Below are 18,678 nucleotides of genomic sequence, written 5' to 3' on the forward strand. Positions count from 1 at the left end.
GTTAATATCATAAAAGCAGACTTAAAACAAAACATGTTTACTACTTTTATTGTTATTGTTGTTGTTAAGTGTAATCAAGTTGGTTCTGACTCATAGCAAGCTTTATAGAGTTTCCAAGGTTGTAAATCTTTATGGAATGACTAACTGCAACTGTCAAACTGTAAAGGTAGAAGTTTTATAACAAAAAAGGGGAAGTAGTTAATCATACAGTCCAGGAAGAGGACCCTAAGACCATCAGTGGAGAAGACCATAAGCAGCATGCGGGACCTTAACCAGAGAAGCAGCAACACCAGAGATGGAGGCAGAGATGAGGACATGGAGAGAGGGAGCAGCTGGACTCATGGGAAGAGAAAGACTGAATGCTGGCGGCCAGGAGGCAGGCTTACAGAATGTGCCCTTTGGTTGTTTAAATTGTTATATATTCCTGAGTGCTTTTGTGTACATCCCCTCCCCTCCCAAAATAACAACCCAAAACACAGAGGGAATGGAAGCAAATGCTGTTGAATGATGTGCACGGACGAGATTGTAATCATTGCAATGAAATGATGAGTGTAAAACCAATGTTTTCCAATGTGAACTACCACACAATTCACTACAAAAACTTAAAAAAATACCTTTATGGAGCAGAAAGCCTATTTTTCTCCTGCAGAGCAGATGGTGTCCTTGAACCACTGACTTGTGATTCGCAGTCTAGTGCTTATCCTATAGAGTTACTGCGCTCCACTATTTATTGTTGTTGTTGTGAAGTACCATCGAGTCAGTTCTGACTCATAGCTATAGTTCAAATAATCATCTAAGTCTGAGTTTTATAAGAAAAAACAGTGTAGCTGAGAGTGACGCTGTGAGGTATGGAATCCCCTTGTAGAAACCAATTTGGCCTTTGATCCTGGTTGTTGTGAATTACCATCAAGTCAGTTCTGACTTATGGAATGTTGCTGGGTATAAAGAGAGACATTGCAAAATGATAAAAGGTCACCTCATCCAAAACCCATGGCAATGCCAAATGTGAGTGAACTTCAAAGTCTCTAAAATAAAAGTGGTGGAGAACTGAAAGAGAAATAGACTAATTTGCCTTTAGAGTTGGAGACTTCATCACCCCTGGTGTGGCATGGTGGGACCACAAGGTCATTTAGAACCACAGGGTTGGCAATTCAAACTCACAAGTCACTCCTTGGAAACCCTTACAGGGTCGTTATGAGTTGGAACCGTCTCAGTGGCACTTAACAACAACTATTAGCAATTGACATAAAATTAGACATAAAATTGGTGAGAACATCGTTGTTAAGTGCTGGCAAGTCAGTTCTGACTCATAATGAACCTGCATAGGGTTTCTGAGGCTGTAAATCTTTGCAGGAGTAGAAAGCCTCATATTTCTCCTGCGGAATGGCCGGCTGGCTCAAACTGTGGTCGTTGTGTTTTGCAGTCCAGTGTTTATCTTCTAGAGCCACTATGCTCCCCACACAATACACAAAACATTCCATTGGCGTGGGACTGTAGGACTTCTACAGTGGACTGCTTACTGCAAGGTTGGCAGCAGTTCAAATATACCAGCTGATCCCTAGAAATCCTATACTGGTCCTCTATGAGTCAAAACTGGCACAATGACACTTAAGCACACCATCATCCATCTTGATGTAATGGGTATTTTTAAAACAATTCACCTAATGACAGCAGACTACACATCATTTTCAAGCATATAAAACACATTTTCCAAGATAGACCATATTTTGGTTAATAGAATTGATGTCATACAAAATATTCTGTCAGACCATAAAGTAACTGAGGTAGAAATCAATAATATTTGGGATTTATTACCCAGGAAGATCCACTGAGCCTCCATCTTCCAAGGCATTAATTGGTCTCGTCACCTGGCCATAATAGATTACATAATGCCTCCTGTGGCTTAGCCAGCATCCACCTACCAGGTGTTCCTTCTTGGTCTGCTCAGCAGCCACTTCGTGGCCTCAGATGTGTTCTGTTTCTCAGGAACTGGGACCAAAAGCCATTTTTTTAATTGCAGAGGGGTTCCATACCTTGTAGTAGTCATTTTCAGCTAAAGTGTTTTCCTTTTAAAATGTAGTCTTGATTTTAAAAGCTGATTCTTTTGACTGTAACTCTAAGGGGTCAAATCACAACTAGAACCCAACTCACCGTAATCTTCATTAGATAACTAACAATCTATGAAAGATGACTATTAACTAAAGGAGACTGTGGTGGTCCTACTGATACAGTGGGTTAAGCATTGGTTGGCTCATGGAAAGATCTGTGATTTTGAACCCACTAGCCACTTCACAGAAGAAAGATGTGAAACATTCTCAGAAACCCCATGGTGCAGTTCTGTGGCCTGTAGAGTCGCTGTGAGTCGGAATTGACTCCATGCTGTGGGTTTAAAGGAGATGGTAACTGTGATATTTGTGAGCTCACTTATGGCATAATTCTGCTGGTCTTCCGGTAGTATTTAAGGATGACATTCTAACAAAGTCCTTAGTACTTTATAAAGAGGTGCTTGGGATTGATTGGCTGTCTCATCTACCAGTGTCTTTCCTGAATCAGATCACTCTGGTTGTCGTCTTCATACATAGCCCCACACTTTCATCTGAAAGCTTTATTCTTATTTGCTGCAAGTGTTAGGTGCTGAAAGTAATACTAACAAAAACCAAGTCTGTTTCTCCAGCATTTGCAGATTCTAGGATGTTAGCTATGGAAGCTGGAAAGAGAAGGGTTCTCCCTAGGGACATGGATTTGTCTCCAGGTGTGACACAGTGGTGACACTTGTAGATCCTTACAACCCAAGCTCCCACTCAAGTCTGTTCCACTCCTGGACAAGTGGGGTGTGGCATTCTATAGAAATTTTACATTCCATTCCATCATATCAGAATTTGATTTACCATAACTTTCTATCTCCTTTAAATCTGTTGTCTGTTCCCATTTTGCTTGAAGTATTCTTCCGTATGACCAAGTATTCTGTCCAAGGTCATATTGCTGTAGAACCCAAGTTCTAATTTAGAACTCAGGCAATCTGATAACCTAGTCTGCCCTTTTACTAATTCCAGCATTCTCTTCAGTTCTCCAATGCCTAGGGTAGTGCCCAGCAGGTATTTAGTAATATGTGTTGAATAATTTATTAAGAGGCTTCAAAATGTTTGCAGGAAATAGAATTAAAAAATTAATGGAAGTTTCCCAGGAACTTTTTGAAGCCCTCCCCGCCCCCTGATATTGAAGTGAAATGACATCCCATACCAGGAACCTAACTCTAGACACCTGAGCAGGCTGAGTCAGGGCCAGGCATTGGTTCTGGGAAGGTACAGTATCCAGGCTCCTGGGACCCTGCATACATAAAACAGCTGGATTCTCCCTTTCTCCTGTGCACCTTCTGCACCTTGCAATGCCATCCCATGGGCTAGCTCCTTATTGCTGCATGCTCATGAAGTCCCTGGAGCTGTGTGGGCAGAGGTCCTATGTTAAGATCAGCTACTTGTTAACTTGTTCACAAGCCTGGCCTAAAGGGTTATTGTTGTTGTAACATTTACATGTTGTTAAATGTGACTGAGTGAGCAGTGACAGTATAGAAGTTGGTCTGAGTCTCAAGCCAGAGATTACCTACTCTGGACTTTTCACATCTGCCTTGCCCAGGACCAGAAGGTCTGTATCCTAAACAGAATAGATACCTTTAGTCACTTTTACAGGAGCCCTGGTAGTATAGTGGGCTGCTAACTACAGGGTCAGTAGTTCAAATCTACCAGTCACTCTTTGGGAGAAAGATGAGGCTTCTTTCTGCTCCTATAAAGATTTACATCCTCAGAAACTCTATACAGGGTCACTGTGCGTTGGAACTGACTCAGTGACACACAATCAGTACCAGTCACCTTTACACCGAAAGTTGTACTACCTTCATATCATCACTGTGGTTTTACCATTCCTTGATTCAATTTAATTAATTTTATATGCTATATTTTTTATTTCAGAAAAACTATACAACTCCAATGGACGAGATTTAAGAAGGGCTCTTTTCTCTCTGAAGCAGATATTTCAGGTAAAAAAACAACAACAAAACCTTTAGACCCTAATTTTGTATTATTTATAAAATTACATACACACAGTTTATTGTACCTTTTACACATTACAAAGTGAAAAATCTTTTTAGATTATCATATATCAGCATATCATTTGACTATTTTTGTTGTATCAAATATTTCAAACATAATACAAAGTAAAGACAACTTTGTCAACTCATAGCCTTTTTCTATATTTATTTCAGAGAAAAATATTACCATTATAATTGAGGTTCTGTTCTGCAATGCCAACTAACCTATTCCCTACTCTCCCACCCCCGACCACCTCTCTGCTGAGTGCTAAATTTGGTGTTTTTCACACACCTCCATATGTCTGTGCTAATGGTAGAAATTCACCAATAGTAAGTATCTCTGAATTTAATCAGAAATAGCAGAATTAAACAACAACAACAACATACATAAATACATACACAAACACACACATGAGGGAGCTTCAGAAAGTTTGTGGAAAAATTCCATCATTTTTTAATTCTAATTCCATTTTCCACGAATTTTTCAAAGCTCCCTCATGTGTGTGTCACACGCATGTAGGTGGGAGGAGCCTTTAAAAACCCATGGAAGAATTCTGTTATCTTTTCATTCCATTTGCCCATGAATGTTTTGAAGCCCCTACATATATTTAAGGAGCTCTGGTAGCATAGTGGTTATGAATCGGGCTGTGAACCACTAGGTCAGCAGTTTGAAACTACCAGCTGTTCCGCGGGAGAAAGATGAGGCTTTCTGCTCCCGTAAAGATTTACAGCCTCGGAAACCCTGTTCACGGTCACTATGGGTCGGAACCGACTCCACGGCATTTAACAACAACAACATATATTTTTATGTTGCATGTATCTTCCTGCAACTTATTTAATGAAAGTGGACTAGATGTAGTCTTGACCTATGTAGCTCTGATCAGGCAGATAACTGTAACTAGAGTTTGTGAGTTCCATGAGACATTGCATTCAATTACCAAACCCAACAGGGAGAGGAGGAGGAGCACAGGAAAGAGGGGTCAATGTCAGATGATGGGGAGTGGAGAAGCTGGAAATCGGTGATATGTTTAATATCTGCTTCATAGGAACCAGCATGTGCTGAATTTTATTAATGAAATCATATACACAGTCATCATATTGGTGATGGTAGTTTCAGTGTTGCTATTCTGAGACTGATGTGTATGTGTATAAAAGAGAGATTTTAATTCTGCCATTTCTAGTATTCTTAAGAATTAAGATTCTTGGTATGTGTGAGAAAAAAGATAGTAGAGGAGGTTAAGTTATAAACTCCTCTATAATCAAACAAAGCAGAATTAAACTATAGATTTTTTTTTCTTAAGCAAGCAAGCAAGCATATGAGGGATTTCAAATAAGTCTTGGAAAAATTGAATTAGAAGATTTTTACAGTTTTTCCATGAACTCTGTTTTGAAGTCCCCTCACACACACACAAACACAAGAGAGCTTTGAAAATGGAATGAAGAGATACTAGAATTTTTCTGTGAACTTTCTGTAGCTGCCTTGTATTTCTAGCTCTGTCTGCTAAAAGGATTAAAAGCAATGATCAATCCATTTAGCACAAAGCCTACTAGCACTGAGACTGTAGTCTTAATGTACCAAAAGGAACTAGGGCTCATTGGAGAAATGGCTGATTCTAAGTTGTTGTTGTTGTTGTTGTCATTGTTAAGTGCTATCAAGTCAGTTCCAACTCATAGCAACCCTGTATAGTGTTTCCGAGGAGTAGTTGGTGAGCTTGAACCACTGACCTTGAGGTCCAAACTGACTATGCAGTCCAACGCATTAACCCGCATTGCCATACTAGGGAATATTTGAAATGAACTGAGAGTATCTTACCAAAGAGCAAGGAAACTATAAATATTACTCTGATCAATATAAATCTAGCTCAGAAGCAAAATTGAAGGATTTTCCACTGGCTGCTTAAGATGAGGTAATAGATTGAAACACATCAGATAAGTTTGATTGGTGGACTTGTTATGATACTGTCTTAATGTATTGGTCACCATTGGGAAGATACTAGTGAAGCAGCTAATTCAGAAAATTGGTAAATAAAAATATCTCACATTTTACTTTACCTTTTCCATTGTAAGCTTCAAGATACTCAAACAGTGACTGAGGGGAACGTTTGTTTATATAAATGATCTTGCTAGTCCTGGTGTGACGCTATAGGATAAGCACTGAACTGCTAACTGCAAGTTTGGCAGTTCAAACACACTAGACACTCCTCAGAAACCCTATACAGGGTTATTATGAGTTGGAACTGATTCGATGGCACTTAACAACAACAACAAAAATAAGTAAGAAGAAGTAAAGGTTTGGCTGCTAACCAAAAGAACCAGGTTTCAAAACCATTAACTGCTCCAAAGGAGAAAAAATGTGGCATTCTGCTTCTAAGATTTGCAGCCTTGGAAACCCTATGGGGCAGTTCTGCACTTTACTATAAAGTCACTATGAGCCACAAGCAACTAGATAGTAGTGGATTTTTATTTAGGTGCTTTGCAATTATAATGAATTAATCAAGAAATCAAATGACACATTGCATTGGGCAAATCTACTGCAAAAGACTTCTTTAAAGTGTTAAAGACCAAAGATGTCATTTTGAGGACTAAGGTTTGCCTGTGTGCACCTCTTATGCAAGCTGGACAATGAATAAGGAAGACAGGAAAATGGATACATTTGAATTTTGGTGATGCTGAAGAATATTGACATTACCATGGACTGCTAAAAGAATAGAAAAGCCTGGCTTGGAAGAAGTGCAACCGAGAGTACGCCTTAGAAGTGAGGATGGCAAGACTTTGTGTCACCTACTTTGGACATGTTATCGGGAGGGACCCATCCCTGAAGAAGGGCATCATGCTCGAAAAGGTAGAGAGAAGATCAGTAAAATCAAAGGAAGACATTCAAGGAGGTGGATTAACACAGTGGCTGTAACAACAGGTTCAAACATAACAACAATTGTGAGGATGATGTAGGAGCAGGTGGTGATATTCTGTTGTGCATAGAGTTGCTATTAGTTGGAACTGACTCAACAGCACCAAACAACATACCAATAATGAATTAATGGACTTATATCTCATCATGGAAATGGGATACAACCAGACACTGTATGCCTTCTGAAGGCATACCACTATGATGTTGGCCAAGGTCAAGCCAATAAAATGGATCTGATCATGCCTAATATATGCGATGACCACTCTATCAATTATCTGAGAGAGAGGCACATGTTAAACTGCACTGGTGGTGGTGGTGGCAGTGGTTATGTACTGTGGAGTCAATTTCAATTCATAGAGACCCATATATGGGTTTCCCTTTATGGATTTCTGAGACTAAAGTTTTACAGGAGCAGAAAGCCTTGTCATTCTCCTGTGGAGCATCTGGTAAATTCTAACTGCTGACCTTGTGGTTAGCAGCTCAACTCATAACCTAGTATGCTACCAGAGCTCCTTTTTAAACTACACTACAGGGATGTAGTCGTTTGAACTACAAGGTCAGTGGGTCAAGCTTACCAGCTGCTCCTTGAAAATCCTATACAGGATCGCTATGGGTCAGAATCAACTCAACAGCACTTAACAACAACAGGGATGTGAGCCATTCTACAAAACAAATGAATAGTTTCTTCCACACAGAAATTTCAAGGAAAAAAAAAAGATTTGGAGTAAAGATATTAATTAAAAATTATGTAAGACCTTATTACCATTTGTGGATCTTATTTGGGTCCTAATACAAACTATAAAGCAAAATAGGACACTTATGAGACAGTTGGAAATTTGATCACTGACTGGATATTATAAAATACTAATAAAACATTAACTTTATATTTAGCCATTATGGATGCATACATACAAAACTCTTAAAGAATTTGGGGGGATACATATCAGAATATTTATGGACTAAATGATGTGATGTTTGGAATTTACTTCAAAATAATACAGTGGTGGAGCTGTGGCATTGTAGTTGGAACAGGATTAGATGCTTGGCACCTGGGGTACACTATTCACATACAAGTATGTTTAAATGTTTCCTTGATAAACAGCTAAGAAATGAAACAAAATTAGATTCCATTGCACATTTCACTAACCTCACTCCATAGTGTGTGTTCTCTGAATTCTCAGGGAGAGCTCCTTCTGCTTTTTGTTCATCATGCAAATATATTTTTTAGCAACTTTTGCTGGAACTATGTAGGGAAGGAGAGGGACGGACTTCAAAGAGATGTAAGAAGGTGTGTGCTAACCAGAGTTTATCATCTTTTTGGAAGACCACACACACACACACATGCACACATATAAGCACAAAGCAGCATTAAACTGCAGAAGAGTAATGCAGAGGATACGGACTGGTTTATCCAGCAGCAAGCTGTCGGTGGTAAACCCACCTTCCCACACCCAGGGGTTAGCACCTCCATCACCTTTTGTGGTCTCTAGGTAGGAAGGCTCTGAAAATAGACTGTAAGGCCCTATATGAAATCATGGGTGCTGGTCATGAGGATTGAATTGACCATCCCTTGATTAACAGGAGGCATTACAAAAATTATAGGCTAGTATAGAAAATTCTGAAATGCAGCAATAATCACTTGTTAGTGACTGGTAACATTTTGATTTTATCTTAGTTTGAAACCAATGTTTAAAAAAACATTCCTTAATACTATGGCTTTACAATACATATAAAAAAAATCTAGGACTTGTACACTGGCCAATTTTGGAAAATGGTCTCAATTTCTTATTTGTCAATTTATATTTTCTGACTAGTGCCGTATCTATATATGTACATAGTCTTTACTTAAGGTTCTAAATTATTTTTGTAAACACTGTCTTGCCTGTCCAGTGTTTTTGCCAGCCAGTCAATTCTCTGCTCTATTAGTATTAGTGATCAGCCTGAGTGGTTTCTTGAGAGCTCATTCTCACTTTTTCACCATGAAGTCATGTGTGAACCTAGTTTTAGTTAAATTAATAAACATTTGTTACATGCTTGGAAAAAAAAAAAAACTTTCTGACTAGACATGAGCTCATCTGAATGTTCACTTTTCACATAGCTGGTGGAAAAGGATATGGATGGAGAGAACATTATTTTTTATTCCTTTTTACATAGTAGTGTAAAGTAATTTTCCAAAAACTTATGATATTGCCCCATTTTCTCTTTCTTCCATAGCAATGGTTATCTTAAATATCTAAGTGAACACAGCTGTCTTTCATTATCCTCTCCCCAAAGTGCTCCCTCAGAACATTAACCATGTTTTCTTGGTTCAAAGGGAACCTGTGCCCTGCTGCCCACGTTCCGCTTAAGTCTCCCATCCATAGAGTTGGAAAATGCCATAAAGTCAAAATAAGGGGATGATTTTCATGTAAGGGCAGGGGAATGATGCCAGTTTGTCTAAATTATTTTCTTTCTTTTGGAGATAAACCATGGTTGCTGACTACCCCCTTAATAATAACCTTTCATTATTCCATTAAGCTTTCTACTATTGACATCATTGAGTGTCTTAAAAAACTTTTTGCTTTGTTGTTAAAATTTAAGACAAATATTCCAGCCGCATTCTGGACGCATTTCAGATAAGGGCACTAATTGACGAAAGCTCCCGAAAACCCTTGTTCATAGAACTCCACAGAACTTAGTACTACGGAAAAAATTACTGGACTTAAAGACAAAGGTATGGGGAATGGCTGGATGTAGTTATGTGATGTTGGTCATTTTGGTCTTAGTGTTGTTATCCTTGAGTTTAGGTGTCTTTTAGCGTAGTGGTTATGAATCGGGCTGTGAACCGCAAGCGGCGGTTCGAAACCACCAGCTGTTCCGTGGGAGAAAGATGAGGCTTTCTGCTCCCATAAAGATTTACAGCCTCAGAAACCCTATACAGGGTCGCTATGAGTCAGAACCGACTCCACAGCACATAACAACAACATCTGCAAAGAGGAGGAAGATAAGATCAGTGGTTCTCAAACTGGCAGCCCTTTGGAATAACCTGGGGATTTTTGTAGCAAAACCTGTGACATTCTGATTAAATCAATCTGGGTAGGGCTCTGCTTCCCATTTGTTTTAAAATCTCCTCAAGGGATTCTCAAGTGAAGGAGGCAGGGGTGAGAACCACTGGAGTACCTTAATATCTACACATGGCAGGTTTGTTAGGTGCAGATCTCAGATCTTGCTGGCCCCCTCTATCCTTTCCAATTCAGTAGGTTTAAAATGAGGCTAGATAATTTGCATTTCTAATAAATTTTATGTAAATGCTGATGCTGCCCATCTGGAGCCCTTGCTTGGAGGACCATGGGACTAGATGCCTGGATTAGGTAACTGCTGAGGTTCCTTCCCAAACCTTTTATGGTCACGTCTGCCACTGCAGAGAGACAGGTCTTTAAGCAAGTAAAGCACGAGTTTACTTGTGCTTACTTACTAATCTGTAGTGAATAATTTATTTTTTCATCATAATAAAAGATTCTGCTTCTAGGTATGGCTTATATCTGTCTCCCCTCCAACCTCGCAAAAGTTTTCTATAGAATCAAAACCACTTTTCAAATGTACTGTCCCTGACAGTGACAGTGTCCAGTAAGCAAAATGAAATTATTCACTACAGACTAGTAAGCACAAGTTCAGCCTGTGCGTACCTGGCCAGTCACACCTGTCTTTGAGGAACAGTGTTGATTGCTCCAGGTGATGGGCCCGTCCTATGCTTTGCCTTCTCACGTATTCTAAAAGCAGCACCTTGTGGGATGTTGGAGAGATTGCTTGCTTATGTCCTCAGAGACAGTTGTACAATCCTTATAACCTTCTTCCTTGCCAGTTGCTATCAAATCCATGCCAACTCATAGGACTCCATGTGTGTCAGAGTAGAACTGGGCTTCATAGAGTTTCTATGGTTGATGTCTCAGAAGTATGTCTCCAGACCTTCCTTCCAAGGTGCCTCTGGTGGACTTCAACCTCTGTTTGGTTAGGAGCCAAGTGCATTAACTAAAGTCCTTAAGGATCTCTTTTAGAAAACATGAATGGCTTTAAAGTTTTCACTTAATGGTCTGTCTTACAATCAAATATTTCCTGTAGTTAAAAACCAGCAAGATTCAGAGATCTCTGAGGGTGAGGAGCCTAATTATTTCCAAAGAAAGATAAACAAAGCTCTGTAAATACTAGGGTAAGTCAAATCAAGTGTTGCTACTAGGGTTCCAGTTCATACACGTGTGGGTTTATTCCTAACAAAACATGTTTAAATGCATCTCTGCGATCAGTGGATGACTGCAGACAGATTCTCTCCATGGTGAACATGTGTTAGTCTCATTTGGGTGCCTTCCAAAAAACAATCCCATGAAACAGTGGCTTCTAAAGGGATCTGCTGGGTCAGTTACATCCAAGACAGAGAGGTCAGCTCCAAAGATTAAAGCTTTCAGTTTTTCAGCTTCCAAAGAGGTCAGCTTGATAGGTTTTCTTGAAGGATGCTGGGCAATCATAGGGGCTTTTTATGAAGCAGTTTTAGGAAAAGTGAAAACTGCATTGGTGAGAAAAAGGCCAGGAAAGTTGCACAGAGGATATTTTTTCCATCATGACATTGTACCTGCTCATTCTTCGAGGATAGCAAGGACGGTCCTACAAGAATTTCATTAAGCAACCTTATCCCGTTTACCCTACAGCTCTGATCTTAACCCTTCAGACTTCTTTTCATTCCCCAAACTCAAAGAACATTGAAAAGGAACATGATTTAAGTCCCTCAGTGTTGCCAACACTGCTGTTTTGAAGTGTTGGAAATGTAAGACCACAGAATTCTTCGGGGAAGTCCCTTCAGATGTGTATAGATCTAGATGGAGCATATGTCAAGAAACAATGGCTTCACGTTTTGATACTTCTGTTTAATAACATTTCTATGATCTTATAGCAGTACTTTCTGACTTACTTTCATATTCCTGGCCCAAATAATTAAATTACTTCATCTTTGTTAGAGTGCCCAGAGGCAGTAATTGGTATTTGGTGAACAAGGTGAAGACTAGTTGTTAAGATTTCTCTGGAGTCCGTTAGGTTGCCTTGTTCGAATACAGCAAAACAATCATGATGGTTCTGGCTTTCAGGGTTGTATGTACACAGCTTAAGCAACCCAGCCTGGATAGAGAGGGACAGGTATTTGAAACCTTTTTTTTTCTCTTCTTTCCTGCCAGGATGACAAGGATTTGGTTCATGAATTCGTAATGGCTGAAGGTCTGACATGTTTGATTAAAGTGGGCGCTGAGGCCGACCAGAATTATCAGAACTACATCTTAAGGGGTAAGTCCTGACTGGGCAGGCATGCCTTTGCTAGCCCTTGGAAGGAAGATCTTGTTCACCTTCAGGGACGTGAATACTGAGAACTTTTTAAAAGATTAGGATTTAAGAATAAGATGATAAAGATGCCCTGGAACAAAATAGATCTTCCATAGGTTTTGTCAGTTACTGGTAACTAACGAGTAACAGGGGATTCCTGATGTAGCATTGTGTGGATCAGCACTGGACTGCTAACCACAGGGTCAGTGGCTCAAACCCATAAGCTGCTCCTCAGAAACTCTATACAGAGTCACTATGAGTTGGAACCAACATAAAGGCACTTAATAACAATGTGTGAAAGAGCTAGTTTCACTGACTTTTACCTGGAATATCTTCTGGGTTATAAGAAAAACAAACCCACTAACTCAGGTCTTTAGAGTCTCTCTTATTTGGTGAGGAAAGGGGCACACTAAGTGGGCTTGGGTAGAGCTTGCACCTTGGCCTGGACGCATGACAAACCCATGTACAACAGAATGAAATGCTGTCCACATTGTTTGGTGGGAGTTACAGACTATGGCTGGAAGAGACATGAGCTAATTCAGAACACCACAGCTTGCCTAACACCTAGGATAGTGGAAGACACAAAAGTAAGGGTAGGGAACTTCCCCTACTTTCTTTTCTAGATCATTTAGAACATGGGCATTCATAAATGAACCACATAGACGGAAAATATCGAAAACTGCCTACTCTGAATGAAGAATTCAAACGAACAATTTTTTTTTCTTGGTTAATGTTTTAAGGATACACATAATTTTAATTAAAAACAAGCAAACAAAAAAAAATCACCCTTAATGTGCACACCCACACACGCCAAAGATCTAAGATTGTTTTGACTGTCCACAGGATTATTCTTCTGACCCTTGCCTAGGAGCGAATCTGCACATTTTCTTCAGTGTAAGCATCTACATTCAAGGCTGGGTAGGGGCGCTCAACTGCCACATATGGTGGTTGTTGTTAACTGCTGTCAAATCACTTCTGACTCATAGCAACCCTGTGTAGCGTTTCTGAGGAGCAGCTGGTGGGTTTGAGCCACTGACCTGGTGATTAGCAGTCCAGTGCTTATCCTACAGTGTCAAACCAGGATGTAGTTACCTCTGTTTATTAGAAGAGCAAACCTTTGTGGGACGTCCCCAGCAAACCTCACACCAGGTCTCCTGACTACCTGTAGCTTCAAGGGAGGCTGGCTTCACAGACTTTACATGGGTTTGAGTCTGACATTTATCACTGTCTGCTACACAGAGAGAGTTGGGAAGACAGAACTTTCGGTAGAGCAAAAGGAAAGACCTTTTGAGTTGAGCCATAGTGAAGTGGTCTGTTTGGGTCAGTAAGCGCATGAGTGCTTTGCTGCTGAGGGAATTGCTGAAAAGGGGACAGATTAAGCTCAACGTCCACACAAGTTCTCAAATGGCATGTTTTGTGAATTGTGCTGGCACTGAAAGGGGTTGTTGGGGTAGCATACCTCAGCCAGGCTATCTATCTTACAGTGAATGCTTTTTGTTAAGTTTGCAGTGGTTTATTTATTCAGTGTTCCTTCTGCAACCAGTGCCAAAGGCAATTACCAAATGATTAAGACTCTTGATGCCCAAGCATGGTTAGGGGAGAGGCCTGTCAACCTCCTGCTGCTTCTCTGTCCATGTAGAAAATGCAGCCCTGGTAAGGCCCTCACTGCAGATGGTTCCTCTGGAGACGTGGGGAGGCCCGTGTTACCACCATCAACACCAGGACTTTGCCTTCCTATTTCATTTTTTCAAACAGTGCCCATTCACTAGAGACCAGAAGGGTACCATGCGCTACCCGTCGTGTTACAATAAAACGCCCTGCTTTCCAAGGAACCAAGGCACATTTGCATGCCTGCCCCACATCCGCCAAATCTCAGCGGACTTTCAATAATCAGGCCACTGCACACAGAGACAGGAGTCCGCACATTCGATGTATGTGAGTAGAACTGGATTCAGGAGGGTACATTCTGAGGGATGTAGATGACAGATTTCCTGGTTTGTGACTTCAGTGTTTTTATACAAGAAAGGAATGATTTGTCCTAGTCCACCAGTTAAGCCTGTTTTGTGACTCTGTCAGCTTTTGCAGCTTGGAGTCAGCAGACAGCAGTCACTTCACATTTGAATTAAGCAAATGCCTCTGAGCCACCATTTAACTGACCCACCTGGGAGGTGAGTGGATGGTCAGAATTGCCTGTCCTAAAGTTGCCTCGGGTGTGTGTAATTTTGTGTGAGTTCCACACACCCAAAGAAAACAAGGGTATCTGGAGAATCCAGTACATTCCCTCATTTGCTTTCAGTGTGCTTTTAATTTATCTTTATTTTTGCACTCAGCCCTCTGTCAGCTCTTTTTGGAGGTTCAGGGATCTTCTGCTTTTCCTTTAGAATGTATCTTCTGAGAGGTAAAGATGGGTTTTAAGTTACAGTGCAGCCAAATGCTCTCCAAAAATGTGAGTTGGCTGCTGGGAAGAGGTCTTAAATGCACAACGTGAAAAAATAATATTTATCTGACTTATTATTCTTGGATGGTTATACCTAATGATCTAAGGGGTTTTTTTTTTTGGTGTGTGTGATAGCCAGTATTTAATATAAATCTACTGTGGAATTTTGTACCTCACAATTACTCTTATTGAAGTAGGACCTAGAGTGGTATATTCCTGGGAACTTGAACTGTCTACACACATCACTGAGTCTTTACTGTGTGCAGAGCCGTATGCCAGGCACTGGGAATGTAGCAATGGAAGTGAGGTCCAACCGTACCCTGGAGATGAGCCCATAAGTTCTAGGCATGGCACATTGGAAATGGTGTGCTGTGCATGACTTAGGTGTTTAGAACTTGTATAGAGATGATTATGAGCCAGTGGTGGCTCAGTGATAGAATTCTCATCTTCCATGCGGGAGACCAGGGTTCAATTCCCAGCCAGTGTATTTCATGTGCAACCGCCACTCATCTGTCAGTGGGAGCTTGTGTGTCACTTTGATGCTGAAATATTTCCGTGGAGCTTTCAGACCTAGGCACACTAGGAAGAAAGATGTGGTATTCTACTTCTGGAAATCAGCCCAGGAAACGCCCTTGGGTCCCAATGGTCTAATCTGGAGCTGATCGTGGCTATAGAGGAGGAGCAGGTAGTCTCTCATTGTCTTGTGCCAAGGGTACCTCAGTGATAGCTAGCAACAACAATTATAACAACAACAATGAGACAATGCTTTTGGGGAAGAAAAAGGAGATAAGCAGAAATAGTAATATCAGTTACTCTTTCTGGCTGTATAACAAGGGAACCTGCTTCTTAAGAGCTATTTTTCTGTGGAGAAATGTGACTTGGTTTTTCTCATGTAAAAGTACAGCCAGAATGTTCCTTGGAAGCCAGGCTGTCCAGACATCGTCTCTCATACTTCAGACATTATCACCAGGAGGGAGTATTCCATGGAGAAGGACATCATGTATGGTCAAGTGGAGGGTCAACGAAAAAGAGGAAGACTCCTGATGAGATGGATTGGCCCAGTGGCAGCAGCAATGGGCTCAAGCGTAGCAATGATTTTGAGGTTGGAACAGCACTGGGCAGTGTTTCGCTCTGTTATGTGTAGGGTTGCTAAGAGTTGGTGCTGACTCGACAGTACCTTGCAACGTTTCATATAAAATGAAAATACCAATTAATCATAAAATGTCTCAGTCTGTACCTGAGTTTTTAAAGCTGGATGTGATGTTAAAATGCATTTAGGTCAACTGTTTAGCAGAAAATGCACATATTTTGCTTACTCACACAATATATCTTTGAAGCATTTTAAAAATCATAAGATTCTGTATTAAAATGTTTCAGATTTCAGGCTTCTTCAGAAAAACCAGGAGCAGAAATTTTTAGTTTCTTGCTAAATATTATTGTTGTTGCTAAGTGTCATCAAGCCTGTTCCAATCCATAGCAACCTTATATAGGGTTTCTTAGGAGGTGAGTTTGAACTACCATCCTTGCGGTTCAAACCAACTTTGCAGTCTAGCATATTAACTCACAGCGCCACACCAGGACTCCAAATATTACTCAACAGTATAACACTTTAGGAAAACCAATACACACACGTAGTCAGGGTATTAACTTTTTATCTGCATCTACAGAACCCTGTGCAGGATCACTGTGAGTTAGGACAGACTTGACAGCACTTACTAACAACACAGAACCAGAAATCACAAAATTATCAATGAAGAAAGAGATTTTAAACTGTTAAAGAGAGAGAACAGTGGACAGAATGATCAAATGGTAATTAAACCATCATCCTCCATCCCAGAAAACCACCCAAGTCTATCTTTTGGCATTTTTGCGCTAAGAAGGAAAACAGAGGTTGAATTCTGATTATAGAGTGTGGAGGGGCCAAATAGGCGCCAAGAAGAGGAAATGGGAACAAGGGGAGCGAGGGGAGAGGGGGGAGCTTCTTACTTCTTCCGGAACCAAGGTCAGATCTTTGGCTGCTGTTCAAGAATCTCTTGGACCTATTTCCCACTGAACACCCAGCCCGACTCTCTTCTCATGCTTGTCCTGCATTGCACCCTACTGACCTGGAGAAACCTGTCTCTCTCCTGCCTCCTTCTAGGGGTGCTTTCTGCTCAAAGTCAGGACTTCAGGAATTAACCACTGTAGTTGCAAGAGCAGGTTTTGGTGTGGATGGCACACCTATACCAATGTCCTGGTAGTGTCGCCAGGACGGGTGGCTTGAGGGTGGTATGTAGCCTGGAGTCTGTCCACACTTGCTATCTCCCGTCCTGCTGAGTTGGTGCCACAGAAGCTATTCTCACTAAGTAACCCTGGCAGTCAACACAGATTGGCAGCCGGCAGCGCCACATTGTGCTATGTTTGTTCTGTCAATTATAATCACATTTAAAAATAATTATGAGCGTTTAAAAAGTGGGAGATTTGCCATAAAAAAAATCATGGGTTTCTGGCTTCCCTTGAGATCCCTCAGAGCTCAAGGCAGCACCATGCCTTCACTTGTGCCTGGCTACAATTGGTGGGAATTGGTAGAAGCAGTTCCATTACATGGAAGTATGGGCTTTGTTTACCAGGTCCCCAGCACTCCCTAATGTTATCCCTAGGCTGCTCCTCTTAGGACTTAAGTCTGAGACCTCTAATGAATGACATTGTCTATGACATGAGAATTACAATTAGCTAGCGGAGCTCTGGTAGCGTAGTGGTTACAAATTGGGCTGCAAACCTCATGGTCAACAGTTCGAAACTAGCAGCTGTTCCATAGGAGAAAGATGAGGCTTTCTGCTCCCGTAAAGATTTACAGCCTCAGAAACCCTGTACAGGGTCACTATGAGTTGGAACCAACTCCACAGCACATAACCACCAGCCAACCAAAGGAGTCCTGGTGCAGTGCCGAATGTAAGCACTGGACTGCTAACTGCAAGGCTGGTGGTTAAAACCTACCAGCTGCTCCATGGAAACCCTATGTAGGTGGCTATTCATAGGAACTGACTCGGGGGCACTTAACAACAACAATAGTAGAGTGTAGCTTTATTTTACTTGGGCGTAAGTTAGGATGTCACTGCCATTTTGAGTTTGGGTCTCAAGTCTAATACAATACACTGTTTTATTACCCACTAGGCAGTTCTCAGAAAAACTCAAATATCAGTCCTCTGCCTCCTCCCTCCACTAAAGCCCTTCCATAATTATTCAGCATAGAAAACCCTGCTTCCACATGGACAATGGGCCCTAACGAGCCGAGCTTGGGAAACAGAGGCGAGAGTGTGTTGAGAAGATTCCGGTTAGAAACTTGCTACATGGGTTGAACCCTCAATGTGTTCACAAGTGAAGCTTTCTTTCATCTCAGTTCTCAAGTGTGTGCCTAGGAATCTACCACTACTAAGAAAGTCTTTATTGTGCATTTATCAAAGGAAAGGTCAGAATGGGCCCCAATGATGTCAAGACCTAGGGGATAAAGGCAGCCCAAGATGGGTATGTCTGGAATGAAAACAGCATCAAAAGTGAGTGATATGAATGTTTCTGAAATGCCTTTTATATACTGTTTCCTTCCTGTGAAAGTTGTGATTGCTTATTGTATGAAACGTAAACAGCATAAAAAGGAAAATATAAATCACCCATAATTCTACTAATCTGAGACAAAGATCATTTTCTACATGGGTGTACATGCTTATGAAGGTCCCTGGGTGGCACAAATGGTTTCTTCTTATCTGCTTACCAAAATGTTGGTGCTCAAACCTACCCATCGTCACCACAAAAGGCAAGACCTAGTGATCTGCTCCTATAAAGATTTTTTTTTTCAAATGCAAAAACTAAATTTTCTCTCTTCCAGTCAGTCCTGACTCATAATGAACCTATATATGGTTTCCGAGGTGCTAA

General features: G+C 40.9%; 1 protein-coding gene across 3 annotated transcripts in view; it reads left to right on the forward strand.

Annotated features, from left to right (window-relative positions):
* The window catches only part of FHOD3 (formin homology 2 domain containing 3), a 633,930-nt gene that overhangs the window by 283,202 nt on the left and 332,050 nt on the right, over positions 1-18,678 (forward strand). For all 3 annotated transcript variants that reach the window (XM_006835080.1, XM_006835081.1, XM_006835079.1), the window contains exons 4-5: positions 3,966-4,033; positions 12,191-12,296. In XM_006835080.1, coding sequence (XP_006835143.1) covers positions 3,966-4,033; positions 12,191-12,296 — 174 coding nt within the window. The remainder of the gene's footprint in view (positions 1-3,965; positions 4,034-12,190; positions 12,297-18,678) is intronic.

Source organism: Chrysochloris asiatica, unplaced genomic scaffold, assembly GCF_000296735.1.
Source record: "Chrysochloris asiatica unplaced genomic scaffold, ChrAsi1.0 scaffold00015, whole genome shotgun sequence".
Taxonomy (NCBI): Eukaryota; Metazoa; Chordata; class Mammalia; order Afrosoricida; family Chrysochloridae; genus Chrysochloris; species Chrysochloris asiatica.